A 16,031-nucleotide genomic window follows, 5' to 3' on the forward strand; every position below is an offset into this window, starting at 1 on the left:
CAATTAATCTTCTTTGTTGGGGATAAGTTCCTTCAGTCAAATTTGAACTAAAAAGAGAGAACAACTGAAGTGGCCAGAAAGATTTTTTACAATCTCCATTCCTCCAAGAATTCAGATTTGGATAAAGCAGGTGATACGAAGGCTCTTTTCCTGGTAACAGACACAGATGCTGAAATCTTGATAGTACACATTTAGACAAAAAGTAAAGAAAAGTGATGGCCAGTTGAAAAAACCCACTCACAAAGTTTTATAGATTCACATTGGACCTGTCTGAAACATAAACCAATTCCTTAACTGTCTGTTCCCTTTAGTATTAATTGTGGAGAAGAGAATATCTCCATTAGCTTGAATTAGAGCAAACATATACAATTTATTATTTTGTACTTGACTGGGCGAGGAGTCAGAAGTCAGAGCTCTGCCAGTGTCTCACCGTTAACTCTGCGCAAGCCCTTAACTTCTCTCTGGCTCAACTTTTCCATCTGTACAGTGACTGAGCTATGCCTCGTTTTGGAAAGCACAAATAGGAAACACTCTTGAGCTGTTAAATAGCATGTTAATAACATTTTGAAAGCTACTGTCTGTTTTTCATTTCTCATCACAAGAACATATGATTCCCAAATGTTCTAACATTCGGAGAGGCTTTCTTATTTTAGATATTAAAAATAAAATGTGGCAAATGGGAATTTCTTCAGTACATCTGTGTGCAGTGCACTAGAGGGCCCTCAGGAGTTAGAAATGGATGGAATGCACTTTTGGAAGGCACATACTTCACAGGACTTTTCATTTCAGAATTTAAATAGAAGTTGCTGTTGGTTTGGGGGATTTTATTTTATTTTTTTTTAAATAACATGAGGTTCATCTAAGTTTATAGCAGTTCATATGCAAACCACCTCTCAGTACAGTTAGCTTCCAAAGAGTATTTAGCTTGCAATGAAATACCTAAATGTGAACCATACTTAAAACTGAAATATGTGCTAGAATACTTTGAGAACGTCAGCTTTTACTAAGTTACTTTTATTAATCTAAGGAGTTTACCAGAACAAAGAACACATCAAGCTGTATAGGTAAGTGGTTTTATATTTTTATCAACATATATACAATGTGAACTTATTTGATCTTTGTTTCTTTGAAAAGATAGATAAGTCATTGTCATTTTATTTGGAAAACTATAACTGGGTTCTATTTATGGTTTCACAAGAGTGAAGAGAATTGAACATCTTTCATGTGTATTTATGAATGTGAACTGTATTCATCTTAAACTAGAGAAATTTAGCATTGCTAATATATTTTTTCTATTAGTGAATGGGTGTGTATTTAACTGCTACAGTTACTGGTGCTTAATATTGTACAATTTACAGCACTTCCATAACATGAGGTTTAGTGAAGACTGTCTCACAAGAAAAAGATTATAACGACCTGGGTTTGACAAGCTTTTCTTCTAATGCTGGAACATAGCTAGCTGAGATTGCCAATTGAGCCTATATTCCATGATTTTAGTGTTTAATTTGTACTGAAATGAGCAAGTGAAAAATATATCCTGGCAAATTTCTAGATGCATACTATCTCATCTGGAACTTCTATCTCTTAAAAATGTAGAACCATAGATGTCATATGTGAGTAATGAAATGAAATGCTGCTACTCTTACTTTTTCAGTTTGCAAAGAAGATACTTCAGATATTTTAGACTACAAGTCAGTAAACTTTGCTGACGTAGCTGGCTTCATTCATTCTCTGAAGCCAATTGCTTCCCCTGTGATGGCTGATAAGAATTTAACGGCTTGAGAAGGTGGAGTGTCAGCATCCTTAGTACTAAACACGTTCCCAGGCATATCAGTAGCCTCTGTCCATCACCCATGCTGGAAGCTATTTGGAAAAGGAGAAGCAGAAATTGGGAAACGGAAATCATGCATCATCATCCTGGCTGGAAAGTACGGAAGACTTTATGCTGTCTTCATCATGTGGATTCACTAGAGAAATGAGCACCTTTGATCAGCCAAGTAAAATCAAAAACTTGTTTGTTTGCTGCCTGTGCCCCCCACGGGTGCTGAGGCTCTGGACTTGCAGGCGCCCAAGGACAAGGAGGAATCTACTAGTGGGCACCGCGTGTGTGATCTACCTGGGATTCCTCGTCAGTCAAGTGGGTCACGTTTTACCGCAGCACAAAGGAAGACACCAAAAGATCAGTTCCAGAAGTCTCCAAGATGCAGCCCAAACTCCTTTTCTGGGCATCCCACTGGATGGCACCCTGTCACCACCCAATTTCCAGGAACCTCAGCTGGGTAGCAATGGGACCTTACTGCCACTCAATGTAATTTATATCACCCTGCGGTCCAAGCGCAGCAAGCCTGCCAATATCAGAGGCACGGTGAAGCCAAAGCGCAGGAAGAAACATGCAACTCCTTTGTCCTACAGGCAACACTTTCCAAAAGTTGCTTTTATGGGCCAGAAAGAGACCTTTGCCCAACAGCCAGGGAGGGCCACGGGTGCAATAGGAGCAGCAATAGCTCCAGAGGTGAGAAAGCACCAACTGGATGAACATGGGCATAAAGGAATGGCAACCAGGGAAAGGGGTCACTGGAGACCTGGGGGGATTTCTGGAGCTATAAAGGCACAGCCCCAGCCTGAGGAAAGCAATATCAGGATTTACAGTGAGAGCTCTCCTCCTTGGCTGAGCAAAGATGACATCCTAAACATGCGCATGCTGGCAGATTCTCGGATAGAGAGCATCCAAGAAGTACCTTCTCGCAAAGCAGTCCTGGTAGTATTTGCAAGAGGTCCCAGCACCACAGGAACTGCTTGTAACCTGGGGCACTGTGGCATCGTCAAAAGACCCCTCGACATGAGCGAGGTATTTGCCTTTCATTTGGATAGGATATTGGGACTGAACAGGAGCTTACCTTCTGTAAGCAGGAGATCGGAGTTTTTCCAAGGTAACGCATTCCTATGGCTTTCATCTGCAGGTGGGGTGCTGAGGTTTCCTTCCCCCTCCCAGGTTAACCACAGGGCAGCAGCCACTTTTAACTCCTGTAAGCCTGAGAACTAACCCTGTCCTTTACAAGGGAGTAAAGCTGGTATCTGTTTGTGATTTCTGCAGTGCAGTTATCCTGTCTGAAGGACGCAGTGCCCCAAAGCTTAGATCAAATACTACTGAGCTGCTGAGGGCAGTAACAATTTCTCTTCCGCAAGAGTCTGGAATGAGAAAAAAAAGAGGGAGTCATCGGTAGACTGTATGACGTTGTTCAGACTGCCTGAAGCAAAACTGGTGAAAAATTCCAGAATATGCTGTGATTCATTGGGAATCACAAAATGTTAGGGATTGGAAGGGACCTCAAAGGATCATCATTTTTTTAAAAAGTTTTCTTATCTTTAAGATTTGACTTTAATAAAATGTTGTTGAAACTGAGCACAAGAATTCACCTCTCAGATAGAAGGAAATAGGATTTGTATTTAGTCAGATACCTTCTCAGAGAGGCAGGGGAACTTCCCGCAGAAGCTTGATGCTACTTTCATGGTATTAATACCTGTGGGAACTGAAAAATTTTGAAAAAGTGCTTCCTCTCTTTGGTAATAAAAAAACCCGGAACTATATTTCAGTGAATCCTGCTGTATGTTTTGAGGTTCATTACACACATCTATATATTATGCAAAGAAATATACACAGTAAATATTTAAATATGCCTTGTTATTTGATTTTTATTCTTTAGTGAAATTAAAGATAGATTTCAGACAAGTAACGTGAGTTAGAAGTAAGTCCATTTCTAACATTGCTATCTTGTTAAATATGTCTTCAGCCTAACTGCTATTTTTGCACAGTCACGAATCACAAACCAAAAGGACTGCATTGGATTTTAATGATTCATTGCTCAAGTAGCTAGCTATGTTTTTGCTGTTCCATTCTTGCTGCTGAAACTAGCTTATACAAAATACTTTTAAATCAGTCTGTTTCTTAAAAAAAAAGTAATGCAAAAATTACTTTCTAAAGTCTGATTGCAGAAAGAGGACCCAGTGATCTCTGATTTCTTCCTGCTTTGTAAACCTTCCTTTTGGCAGCCTGTAAAACAATGTGAATGAACCTCGAGGAACAACAATTTGGAGGCTTCTGAATATTATTCCTACTTGCAGAGCATGGAAGATACATTATGCCTAGTTTATTTTTAGGAGTAAGATTTATTGCTATCGAGCTGTCATAAGGCGTTAAGGTAGTTCAGCTGGAGGAACTCTGCATAGCGTGGCTGTGGAAATGACAGACTGCAAGCCTCTGAAAACCGCTATTAGGCTAATTGTGCATCATGTTGCTCAGTCTGTCACCTCACAGTATATTTTGGTCTGTCTGGGACAGAGAGCATCATTCTGTCCTCTTTAATTTTCTCGTCCTCATAACTGGCTATGTTCCTATAGCAAGAAGAGTGTTGCTAAGTGATGAGAAGAGAAATAACATCATTTTGGTCTCACTTCATTTTTTTTTCCAGCTAAAGGGTGAATAGAGCATTTGGAACAGTTACTGTACCTTGTCAGTCTCCATTTCTAGCCTGGAGCTCAGATGCCTAATATCTACTTGAGCTCGTTACTATTTACGTGCTTGTGTTTGGCATAATCTGGAAAACATCTGTGTTGAGAAAAGGAGCAAAAATACATTCTTAAAAATAATATGAATGATTAGTGAGCTCATTTCTATAACTCATATGCATTTAAGTTAAGGTTAGGTGGGCACTGTAAAGTTTTTTACAGGGCAGCTTGCGTGAATTGTAGTTGCTTATATGGGAAAGAAAGCAATGCAGGATTAGAGACTGTGCATGTGTGTATGAATGTACGCAATTTCTGGGCTGACATATCTCTCTCCACGACACATCCATGTAGCTTGCCTCAGTTGTGATCTGATCTAACAAGACATGTTTGATGTAGCATTAAAATCTTAAAAAATGGGCTTTTCAAAACTGTCATTCATTTTGTCAAAAGTAAATCCCTGTACAGGTTCTGTTTCCCCTATTCCCACAAATCTCCCACAATTTTTTTTTTTTTTGAAGTCTAGCAAAATACTGTATGCCAGTTCTCTGTCTGCTGCCCTTGCCTTCCCTAGTTAATCGTATGCCCTTTTAAGTACTAAATGTGATTTTTTTTTTTTTATGGTTTATCTTATTTTTCCATTATGGATGGAAAAATCAAGTATAATAACTCTTTGCCTCAGATTTTTGTAATGAATCAGCTGAACATAAAAAGCCTGGGGAGTACAGGTGGGCAAAGCCCTTTTGGGTTCAGTGTTACAGGCTAAAATATCATGATTCTGGACATAAGCAAGCAGTCATTCATTACTCCCATTGCTACCTACGAGGCATGAAACATGTTGAGACCAAAGCACCTATAAACAAAGAAAGATCAGCCTGTAAACCAGAAAGAAATAATCATAAAACTCTGTCTATTGTGGACAAAATGAAGACTGACCTTTGTGTGTCTGAGTTTTGGATGGTCATGTTAATACTATAAGACTGAGAATCTTCATTATTTGATCACTCTGAGGAATAGGGGAGACATAAGTGACTTTGCTTGGTGTCATAGCACTACCTTAATTAATTTTCACAAAAGCTAAGTAAAATCACTGCACATATTGCCTCTAGTTCAACAGCAGCATTTTCAAGGTAGGATGATGCCAGTGTTTGAGCTACCACTGGAGTCACATAGGCTGGAACAGACTTGCTCCTGTGTTGCACATGACAGCTGCAGGCATAGGACTCCAGCTCCTTGGATTGTAGCAACAAGGCTGAGTTCTTTACTCAGCTTTTGGTACAAAAGCCACAGCTATTGCTATGCAGTTTTGTTGCATCACTGGCTGAAGGCCTGAACTCCTGGATACTGACAACCAACCCTCTTTCCCCTTGGTCTTCTGATATCATAAATTCAGCTAAATATGTTTTATCCTGTGCTGAGAAGAACAAGCACAGGTGTACTCCATTCAGTTGGGCTTTTTTTAGCAAAAGATTGAACCCACTGTTTGCCCAGAACCACTTTTTTTTCATAAAGCATGCAAGAAACTTTCTTTGAGTAACACCTTTCATGGTTGGTTTAGTGCAAATAGAAGAATGACATGTTGTAGATAGCTCCACTAGTTGTACTTGTCGTTTTGCTTTACTGGCCTCTACACGATGATAAATCATCATCATATTCCAGGTGCGGCACTGGTGAGGCCGCACCTGGAATATTGTGTCCAGTTTTGGGCCCCTCGCTTTAAGAGAGATATTGAGCTCCTGGAGCGAGTCCAAAGAAGGGCAACTAAACTGGTCAAGGGGCTGGAAAATAAAACTTATGAGGAGCGGCTGAGGGAGTTGGGGCTGTTTAGCCTGGAGAAGAGGAGGCTGAGGGGAGACCTGATTACGGCCTATAAATACTTGAGAAAAGATGGTGGGGAGTTAGGGGAAGGGCTCTTTACATTAGTGATGGGAGATAGAACAAGAGGAAATGGGCATAAGCTTAGTCAGGGGAGATTCAGGTTGGATGTTAGGAAGTATTTCTTCTCTGAAAGGGTTGTCAGCCACTGGAATAGGCTGCCCAGGGAAGTGGTTGAGTCCCCATCCCTGGATGTGTTTAAGAATAGGGTGGATGAGCTACTTGAGGATATGGTTTAATGGGGATTAGGGATGGTTGGACTCGATGATCTCTAAGGTCTTTTCCAACCTCGAAATCTATGAATCTATGAAATGGAGCCATAGGTTTTCCATGTTACACCCTGCGCTGTCAGTCTGCCTTGCCACCCCACCAAAAGTTACGAAAAAGCAGGCAAAGATACTAAGAATCGCTAATGTCAGGGCAAATAAGAAGAACCTAACACTGCCTTATGCATTCAGAATGCTCTAAAATGCTTCAATGTTTCTGTCCTGTTTTCTACCAACCCAGACAACTTGCACCAGTGTTGTACCTCTCAGAGGGGTACCAGAGGGCACATTTCCAGTATTTTGTTGGGTAGAGAAGTTAATATATGAGCAATAATGCAGTCCACAGTCTAGAGAGCAACTGGTGCACATTTCATGCATTCCTTAATTCTGACATCCATATGAGCACAGGACAGAAACATTGCAAATAAAATGCAGGGGAAAGAAAGAAAGAAAAATAAATGGCCTAACTACTTTCTGCTTCTGTCTTGTACTTTTTTCCTCAGAACTTAATCTAAAGCTCTGAAATTCAAGTAATGCTCTGTCAGTCCCTCTCACCTTCCCACACTAAATTACTCCCTCCTGCTAATATGTGGGCAACTAAACTGTTTTTCGAATGTGGCAGTGGTAAGCTGTACTGCCCTACAGTGAACAATAAGGAGAAAGTGCTTCAACTACCTCATGAAAGATTTACTTCTTTTAGTGATGGTCTCATGGGCACGTTTGAAAATATTTTCTTCCAAGAAACTTAGAAAAAGTGCTGTAGGTACAAGTTAGAGCACAAGATGGAAGAGCAACATTTGCAAGAGCATCTTTGTGGTTCGGAAGCAGACAGTCTATTTTTGAAGTGATGTGGTGTGTGGATATTCAAGGTGACACCTATGTTGAAGAAGCCATGCAGTGATACATTACCTAACTGCGCATGAAGCCGTTTGAGTACCTTGAGGTAGTCTAGTCTCAGCAGCCTGAGGTTTCACCTGTGTTACCTCATTCAACTTAGGATATCTCGAGCCAGTAACTCCTAGTGGCCTAAGAAATTTTTGGAAATATTTTGGCATTTGGGAATCTATAAGAATTACTTGGAAGCTAGTTCTGACATGAGTTTTGAAAAATCTTTCCCATACAATTTCACAGATAATCTTTAAGTAGTCAAGTAAATGTATCAATCTAAGATAGCAGAAGAAAATAAAATTAAGTCAGTCAGCTTTGGGTAAGATTCAGCACAATGCAGCTGCAGCAACTGAAAAGCAGTGGCCCTTTGTGTTAATATATGAAGCTAATTAGGAAAGAAGCACATGTAGATCACACTGGACTTATTCTGAAGAGTGCTCAATCTCCTCAGTTTTGGCTGCACCAAGCTGGAAGCTCTGATTCTCGGCCAGGCCTCACTTTTCACCATTCAGTTAACTTCAGCCCCATCCTCACAAGGTTTGAATCAGGAGAGCTTCACTGGTATCAGTAGGGTCATGCCAATTCATGCAGCTATGAATCAGACCCCTTATCTGCTTTAATTCAGCATCTTCATGTTTTTCCTGCAAGTGTCAAAACTTTGACAAAAGTTTGAGTCACTGCTCTTTACTGAAGCTGCTGTTTCATATTCCTGTAATTCAATTTATATTATGGAGTTGAAAGATTTTGTTTTGGCACATCTTTTCTGCTCCTATTTCCTCTGAAATGCAAACACTTCCTGTATTTAGCCTTGGTCTTTTAAAAATGTTTTTGTATCTTAATGGAAACTGGCAAGATATTATTCATGTTTTTCAAGTATTTATATTACTATTGTTTATCATGTCCTTTTTGGGTAGATAGGAGATGTTTGTTTTGTTAAAAGAGCGTTTATGTATTTGGTTTGTGAAAGAATTCATGAATAGTTACATAAGCTGTTATTGGAGATATAAAAATAATAGATCAGACTTGGCCCTGAAGAGAGCTGTCCTCTTTTTGTGACAATTTGCAATGCTCATATAGACTTTCTCCAACTGGCTTGTAAAAGAGGCTTAGCCAATAGTTGACCTGACTTGGCTAAAGTCATCCACAGTGTAGGTGACAGAGCAAGAGAGATGGGGAAGCAGCTAGGATTTCTCAGACTAATTTCCTAAATACTTATTCAAGCATCTCAGTAGGAAAAGCCTGAATTTTCAGGAGCACTCAGTGCTTTTTTATTTTTTTTCAGCGAATGAAAGCGTGGAACATGGTGCTGATAAAAGAAGTACTGATCCTAGCAAAGGAGAGATTGATGTTCCTAATGAAACACTGGGCAACTGGGAGGGAAGTTAAAGAGATAGTGGAGCTGTATGTTGGGTTGACTTGAGAAGGACTACCTTGTGTAGAATCATAGAATGGTTAGGGTTGGAAAAGACCTCAAAGATCATCTAGTTCCAAACCCCCTGCCATGCAAGCCATGGCAAAGAAAAGATCAAATACATTCTGGTTTTGGAGAGGAGTTTGGTTTTCTCTTGGACTTGATTGCCTGTGGGACCTATCATGCTCTGTTGGCAAATGTGAGATGATTCACTGCTAATGATGGGCAAAGACAATTTCTTACCTGTTGTTTCAGATCAGTCAGCATCCTTTGAACAAGTTGCTTTTTTATTCAGCTGTGTGAAGACCTGTTTGTAACAGTTCTTGCTGCTTACAGATGGATCATTCACATTAGCAGCTTTTACCTTGCTGTTGGCACCGATAACCATTTTCTATGTGCTATTCTCTTTCTGGTTTGCCTCTGGAGAAGGTGACACGGATCTCCTTGCCTTCACGTGAGTTTCTGAAAGCTTCTTTTCAGATGCATCTCTGGCTCTATGAGCATGTGGAAGACAGAGGCAGTTTAGGCTGCATTTAACTACATGATAAGTTGTGCAATAGTGTCAGCTTTAGGTTCATTGACCTTCAAGATCATAAGTATTCCAATGCTCTCTATTTAGTAAATAGCAGCAGTTAAATGGTTCCTCCTCTCTGTACCAAGACATGATATTTTGGTCTTCTGTCTACATCCAAAAATATAAAGAATTTCTTTGTTGCAATGTGTATACAAGCCACAGTCAGTCCTGGGTCCTTGACAGTTTAAGGCAGCAGCAGCATTGCATGAGCAATGAAAAGGAGAGTTCCACTTTCCTAAGACAACAGATATGCCTGTTACTTGTTATTGGCTGAAATACTTTTGTCAGTATACTTTTGACCAAAATAGCTGCTTTGTAAAACAGATCTCGTTATACCTGGCTAAAATAAAATACTTGCCAAGGCGTTTATTCATGCTAAGCTCACACTCTCTAGTATTCTCATGTATCATTTCAGAGCTGTGAAATTGTACATTATAGGCCTAAAATACTAAAGATAAAATAAATCCACTTTGAGCATAGGATTTGTAATGTTTCTATGCCCATTATGCAGAAAACATACTTTGACATAAGTTTTCCGCTCTTGTAAATCATCATCGATTCACTGGAATCAGAGGGAAGTTACATCATTGGTTCACAGTGGCATTGTAGGCTCTTAATCTACCTATAAGCTTTTTAATAGTCTGGTTTAGTGTATGATTTTGTACATTAATCTCTTGCTTCAAACAGAGAAAGCCTTCTGTATACTGAAGGTGCTTATAACACCTCTGCTTCTTCCATTCCTGCAGTGTGTGATTTTTATATGTGGAATAAGACCACATTAACCAAAGGATGTCAAATTATTATTCTCTGATTATTTTTTCTGCCATATCTGTAAAATGGTGTAATTACTGATGCTTAGGCAATGTCTAAAGAATCATCAAGTAAGTCTGACAGTATTGCACTATAGTGATGATCTGTTTTCCCTTTTTCAGATGGTCAAGCCTGTCCTGTTATTCTCTGGGATTCCTCTTTGTGTCCAACAGATAATAATACCCATTCTTCAGTGAGACTAACCTGGGGGCGATATCAGCAGCTATTAAAGCAGAAATGCTGGCAGAATGGTAAAGTTCCCAAAGCTGAGTTGGGCTGTACTGAAATCCATCATCATGAGTGGTCCAAGATGGCACTCTTTGATTTTCTTCTGCAGGTAAAAAATCTACTGAATACAACTATCTGCCTAAAAAGTCGTGTGCGCACACATAGGTCTCCTAGAAAAGTCTTTTTTTTTCTTTTTTTAAAATGGGCAAGAGATGTATCGCACAGTTTGAACTTGTTTCTGGTTGTTTCTTATGATTAAAATATCCAAAATGCAACTTGTCAGGGAAAGAGATCAGGAACTTAACTGACTCGTTTTCTGAAAAAGCAAGTAAAGGCTTTTGTCTTGAGACGTCTTATTTTACCTCACCTTGAGGCAGGCCATACTGTTGCTCCTTGACTCCTTGTTTCTCCAAACATAGTTCTTGACTACATTCACAACTTTAAACCACTTTTTTATCTCGTGATTCTTCCTGCACCTCCCCAGCCCCCAGAGGTGATTGAAGTGGTTTTAGTCAGCTGAAATCTGGATCAAGGTAATAGTTGTAGTGCCTCATTTTCCTTCTTTTTAAAAATCTGGCCAGTAGAGGAACAACTGATGAATATGGCTGCTGTTCCTCAATTAGGTATTGCACATAATCATTAGCTCTCCCAATAACACAAAACTAGAGCTCTGCCCAGTGGTATCATAATGTGTAGCTACAGTTACAGCAAGTATGTAGTAGAATATTAATACACTCCCTGTATTAATAAGGACTGAACTACAACACCTGACTGAAAGCTAATTTTATGGCTTCCTAAGATATGGCACTATTTCCAATTGTCCTTGCCTGCCAGACAGGTCTGGGTGACTGAGCCTCCTGTAGCACTTACTAGGTTATTTAAAACTGCAGCAACCACTAGTTTTATGCACTGTGTTTGCTTGTTCATATAATTCAGCTTTTTATAGAGTTACATTTCTCAAAATATAAAAAAACATGACTTGGCTTATGCGTAGCCTATCTGTGTCCTGCTCAGCCCTGTTCTAGAATGAATGGATGATTTCAATTTTTTTTTTGAGTTACATTTTTGCAGACTTATGTTAAACAGAGCACTCAATTCTCCTCTAAAAATAGATTGTCCCTTGTCTAATAACGCCATCTTTAGTCCCACTGTGAACAAGTAATTCTTAGAAACTGGTATAAAGTCATATGTAGATTATTCTGGTGCTAAACATAGTCATGCCTATATAGGAATAGCAGAGATTGTGTCATAATGTTTTAATGCCATTGTCTTCTTGTTGAACAGTTTAAAAATTCTTATGAGTTCTGTGGTGATTTCTAATTTAAAGGTCTTCCAATACAAGTTTTTAATCTTCATAATAGAACTCCTATTATCCAGGACAGTCAAAATAAGATACAACAGGATTGAACTGTACATGAAGTAAAGAAACAAATTAGTCATTGTAAGAGTAACTGGTATCAGAGCAATTTATACCTCTAGTTACCTACCAGACAAGAATGTGCATACCAGAAAGTGAGTGAAAGCGGGTCTTACAGTTCTTAAAGATTAAAATTTTATCTGGGGGCTCTCAGACTTAACTTTAAGACTTAACTTTAAAGTTTATCAGCAGTAGAACATGAAGACTCTAAAACAAAAAATGCCAAGAAGAAGATTTGTGCTTCATGAGTCATTCAGAAATAAAGAATAATGGTGAAAAGTATTCTCTATTAAACATACTTCCTTCAGAAGAATAGGTTTGGTGCCCATAATAGATGTTCCAATCTCTTTCAATCATCTGAATTCAAATGCTATAAAACAGAGGTGCAGGCTGAAAAAAATGCTTATATCTGACCTTCACTTGTCTCTGTAACAACTCAAGTAATAAGGACATTAAGTGTAAAACACTTTCTTTAATTTCAGGGGTTTGGACCTCTCGTGCATAAATACATGACAAAAACCAAAGCTAAACTATTAAGGTCTAAACTATTAAGGTTGCAGCATCAATTCCAGAGTGTCACATCATTAACACTGGAATGACTGGACACCTGCAGATGCTGAATGCTGCTCATGAAAGCAGAAAGAGGAGAAATCTGTTCCTTTCCTCTGAATTTTCACAGTTGAACACAAGCACTGCCACCAAGATCAGTAGCAATGGTACTACACACTTAAGAAAAAACAAAACGACTCTCAGACTTGCATTTGATGAACAAAATTAGGAGGCCTTTTGAACATGCAACATAATTCTACATCAAGAGAAGAGCCCTAACAGTTCATTTCATTGAGTGTCACAAAAATGAAACTGTGATTTTAGAAGGCTTATGTGAACATTAATACTTCTATGCTTAGAGCAGTGTGAAGTGTTAGCAGCATACAACAAACAAGGATAGAAAAAATGATTTACCTTTGATAAGCTACTCATTAAGCCTTAGATATACCAGACCAGACTTCTGCTCTGTAGGCACCTGTTGGCAGGAGCAGGACTGATCCCTGCAGAAATAAGCTGGAGCCAAGGGCAGCCCTGCAGTAGACAGGACAGGCAGCCCAGCAGGAAGGGCAGTGAGAGCCACAGGTCCCATTGATAGCCCAGTGAGCATCAGGCATGGACAAAGCAGCAAGCCAGGTCTGAGGCCAACAAGCAGGAGCCTCAAGCGGCAATCCAGGAGCATCAGGTTGCAGGACAGGCAGCAGATACACCACACGCTTCCCACCACCAAATGGCTCAGAGGAGGGCTGAGGCACCAGACCTGAGCTTAAATAGGGCTCTTGGGCCCAGCTGGCTAAGGGTGGGTGTGTAGAGGTCCCAGGTGAAGGTGTTTACAGCTCTTAAGGCATTCAGGGCCCTGGCAATGTTGTGTATTTACTCTTGTCTAGTCAATAGCGGTAGAAGCACTTCCAAGGAGTGATTTATCCTTTCCATATTAGATGGTTATCCTAAAATGGCATCCTTTGCTCTAGAGGTGCCTCGTTCTTGTCATTGTTTATGAAAGGGAACATAAACAACTAAGTCAGAAGAGATGCTTAACATTTACACTACTAAAGTTAGACCAGATGTGTTCCTTCCAGCTAAGTGCTGTGCGACGAATAAGCAAGGGTTCTCATGGGAAAAAATAGCCTAGACCATCATGTCATTAAAGTATATATCACAGTGCAACTCAGGGAGGCTGCTCTGTGGTTATACATGCACTCTTCTTCCTTGCGTTTTGTAGCTTCTGATGGTGTGCTGTACCCCTTACTAATCTTTTCAATTATTTTGCGTATTATTAGTCTAATAGGTTCCACAAAATGGAGACCCTCTTGTGTGTGTAAAGCTGTGCTGTTTCTATTGTTCTCCAGCACAGAAAATATAAAAACCCTGCAGCCTTCTGAAAAAAATGGAATTTTATTCACCATCTTGTTATTCCAGTTACACAGTGGTATTGTTCCATTATTTTCAAAGAATTTCTACTGACATAACAAATCATAGCTGTAAAATGGATTAAATACGCAGACTGGGAAATTTCTTCTCACAGCACATGAACTGTGGGGACCAGGTCTCCAATGACATTTCACTGCTGACTTTAATTATATTTGTCCTGAGCTTGCTTTCCTGTCAGCTGCATTAGTGAGAGATGTCTTACAGTGACACTTTGCCCCAAATACTTCAGTATTTTGGCAATCTGCTGTACTTTGTTTCAGATCTATAATCGACTAGACAGAAACTGCTGTGGATTCAAACCTCTCAAGGAGGATTCCTGCATGCAGCATGGACTGAAGGTGAAATGTAGTGACCAGGATGCTGTTGACCTGACACACATAGTTCAGAGAAGGAATGACCGAAGGCACTTGGCCTTTATAGACAATAAGGGTTTCTTTGACAGAAACGAGGACAATCTTGACTTCAAAATACTACAAGGAATCACTGAGTAAGTTTTAAGTTATTAATTTTGTAGAAAGATTGATAATTTCTTCCTAGTTTGACCATGAGACACTACATTACCAGAATAGATATCGTGGGCGCAAGGTATTTACAGGATATGTCTAAAAATGTGTGAGTAATTGCACTTCTGTAAAAGATACGATTAACGTGCGTATGATTAGGCATGCACGGGCTTCCTTTGCTGAGTCGCAGTGTGCATTCATAGAATTGATTGCTAAACCACAACATAAATATTGCAATTCAGAGTGATGGCAAAGCTGATGAATTTCTTTGTGCTTTTCCAGATTCCCTGAATCTGCAGTTTCAGTACTGAGGAGCCATCGTTTACGTGAGAAGTTGCTACAGTCTTTGTTCCTTGACAAAATATACTGGGAGAGCCAAGGAGGCAGAAAAGGAATTGAAAAGCTTATTGATGTCATAGAAAGGAGGTCTAAAATTCTTCTTACATATATAAATGCACATGGAGCCAAAGTATTGCCCATGAATGAATGAAGCAGTCTTGTTTCTAACTGAGAGATAGTCTTTGAAAAAATTTGTATGAGGCAAAACCTGACAGTAAAATAGATTTAATTCATTGGCTTATTTAATTTTTTTTCCAAACTTTCAAGTTTATTTTTAAATAAGAAATCTTGCATGATTTAAAAGCATCATTTAAAAGTCAGCTCCAGCTCAACACAGTGCAGTCACTTCTATGTCACCAGTGAAATGAAATGAAAAGTAACCAAATGGTACAATAAATAATGCTGTAATATGTAGGTACCATGAACACTCCTTCTGTTAAACTGTTTGAAAATCAGCAATGGGATTTTCAGTACATTAGGCTGTATTACTCTTACTTCCCTCATTCAAGTCAGTTAAAGTTTTATTGCAAATTTAAACGGGAACAGAGATTGGTAAGCACTCAAAACATTGATGAAAACTGCCATCTCATCTACCTGCTGAAACATACCTAGTACAGGAATTGGTCTTTTTGATTATCGATACTAAAATGCCAACATTTCCAAAAGCTTATTTTGATCTCTTTGAAATCTGTGGACTATCTTCAGCTCTTTTAAATGTAGGGGTTTTTGCACTGCACATGAGGGAAATTTAAAATCAGAGTGAGAACATAGTTTTTATGATAATAATTCATTTGACTAATACAGTTTTTACCTGTTCATTGTGGAGTACAGTTGGTCATAAATCACTTGTTACAATGTACTATTTTCAGTACAGGTTGTTTTGATGTGTGAGGGGATGATCTGATATTTTCTGTCTATTGATTAACCGGGTGTGACTCACAGAATTGTCCTTATTACCACTATTTTTACGAAAGAAAATCGGCTTTATCTTTGTAAGAACATGCTGCTAAAAAAGTGTACAAATGTTTTGTTTCTGTAACGTTCTTGACAATATTTTTTTAGAATATTGTCAAAAAGCAGATTTACTAAGGACGTGAATGTTGTTAAACTCAGTACACAAAATGTTTGCGCTGTGTGCTCAGCTCTAGCCAGCAATTCAGGCGCTGGTTTTCCATTACGACTGACCGCTGCAGAGTGACGATTCTAGCTGACAACTTGCCCCAAGTATTCCGACAGGTAA

General features: G+C 39.2%; 1 protein-coding gene across 2 annotated transcripts; it reads left to right on the forward strand.

Moving 5' to 3' along the window:
• The first annotated feature begins 1,942 nt into the window (after positions 1 to 1,942).
• GASK1B (golgi associated kinase 1B) lies at positions 1,943 to 14,942 on the forward strand. Of its 2 annotated transcripts, XM_086612283.1 has the most exons (5): positions 1,976 to 2,403; positions 2,476 to 2,930; positions 10,450 to 10,664; positions 14,210 to 14,436; positions 14,735 to 14,942. In XM_086612283.1, the coding sequence occupies exons 1-5, from the start codon at positions 1,976 to 1,978 to the stop codon at positions 14,940 to 14,942; spliced, it is 1,533 nt and encodes a 510-aa protein (XP_086468409.1). The 2 variants fall into 2 exon arrangements, with proteins under 2 accessions (XP_086468408.1, XP_086468409.1); XM_086612282.1 differs by having other exon boundaries at positions 1,943 to 2,930.
• The last annotated feature ends 1,089 nt before the right edge of the window (positions 14,943 to 16,031 follow it).

The sequence above is a fragment of the Tauraco erythrolophus genome, chromosome 5, assembly GCF_009769465.1.
Source record: "Tauraco erythrolophus isolate bTauEry1 chromosome 5, bTauEry1.pri, whole genome shotgun sequence".
NCBI classification, from domain to species: domain Eukaryota; kingdom Metazoa; phylum Chordata; class Aves; order Musophagiformes; family Musophagidae; genus Tauraco; species Tauraco erythrolophus.

Bases quoted from the DNA above. Each gene is read 5' to 3' on its own strand.
- GASK1B (XM_086612282.1), top strand. From the start codon at position 1,943: ATGCTGTCTTCATCATGTGGATTCACTAGAGAAATGAGCACCTTTGAT. The intron at 2,931-10,449 runs GTAACGCATTCC...TCCCTTTTTCAG, and splicing joins GAGATCGGAGTTTTTCCAAG to ATGGTCAAGCCTGTCCTGTT. The intron at 10,665-14,209 runs GTAAAAAATCTA...ACTTTGTTTCAG, and splicing joins TCTTTGATTTTCTTCTGCAG to ATCTATAATCGACTAGACAG.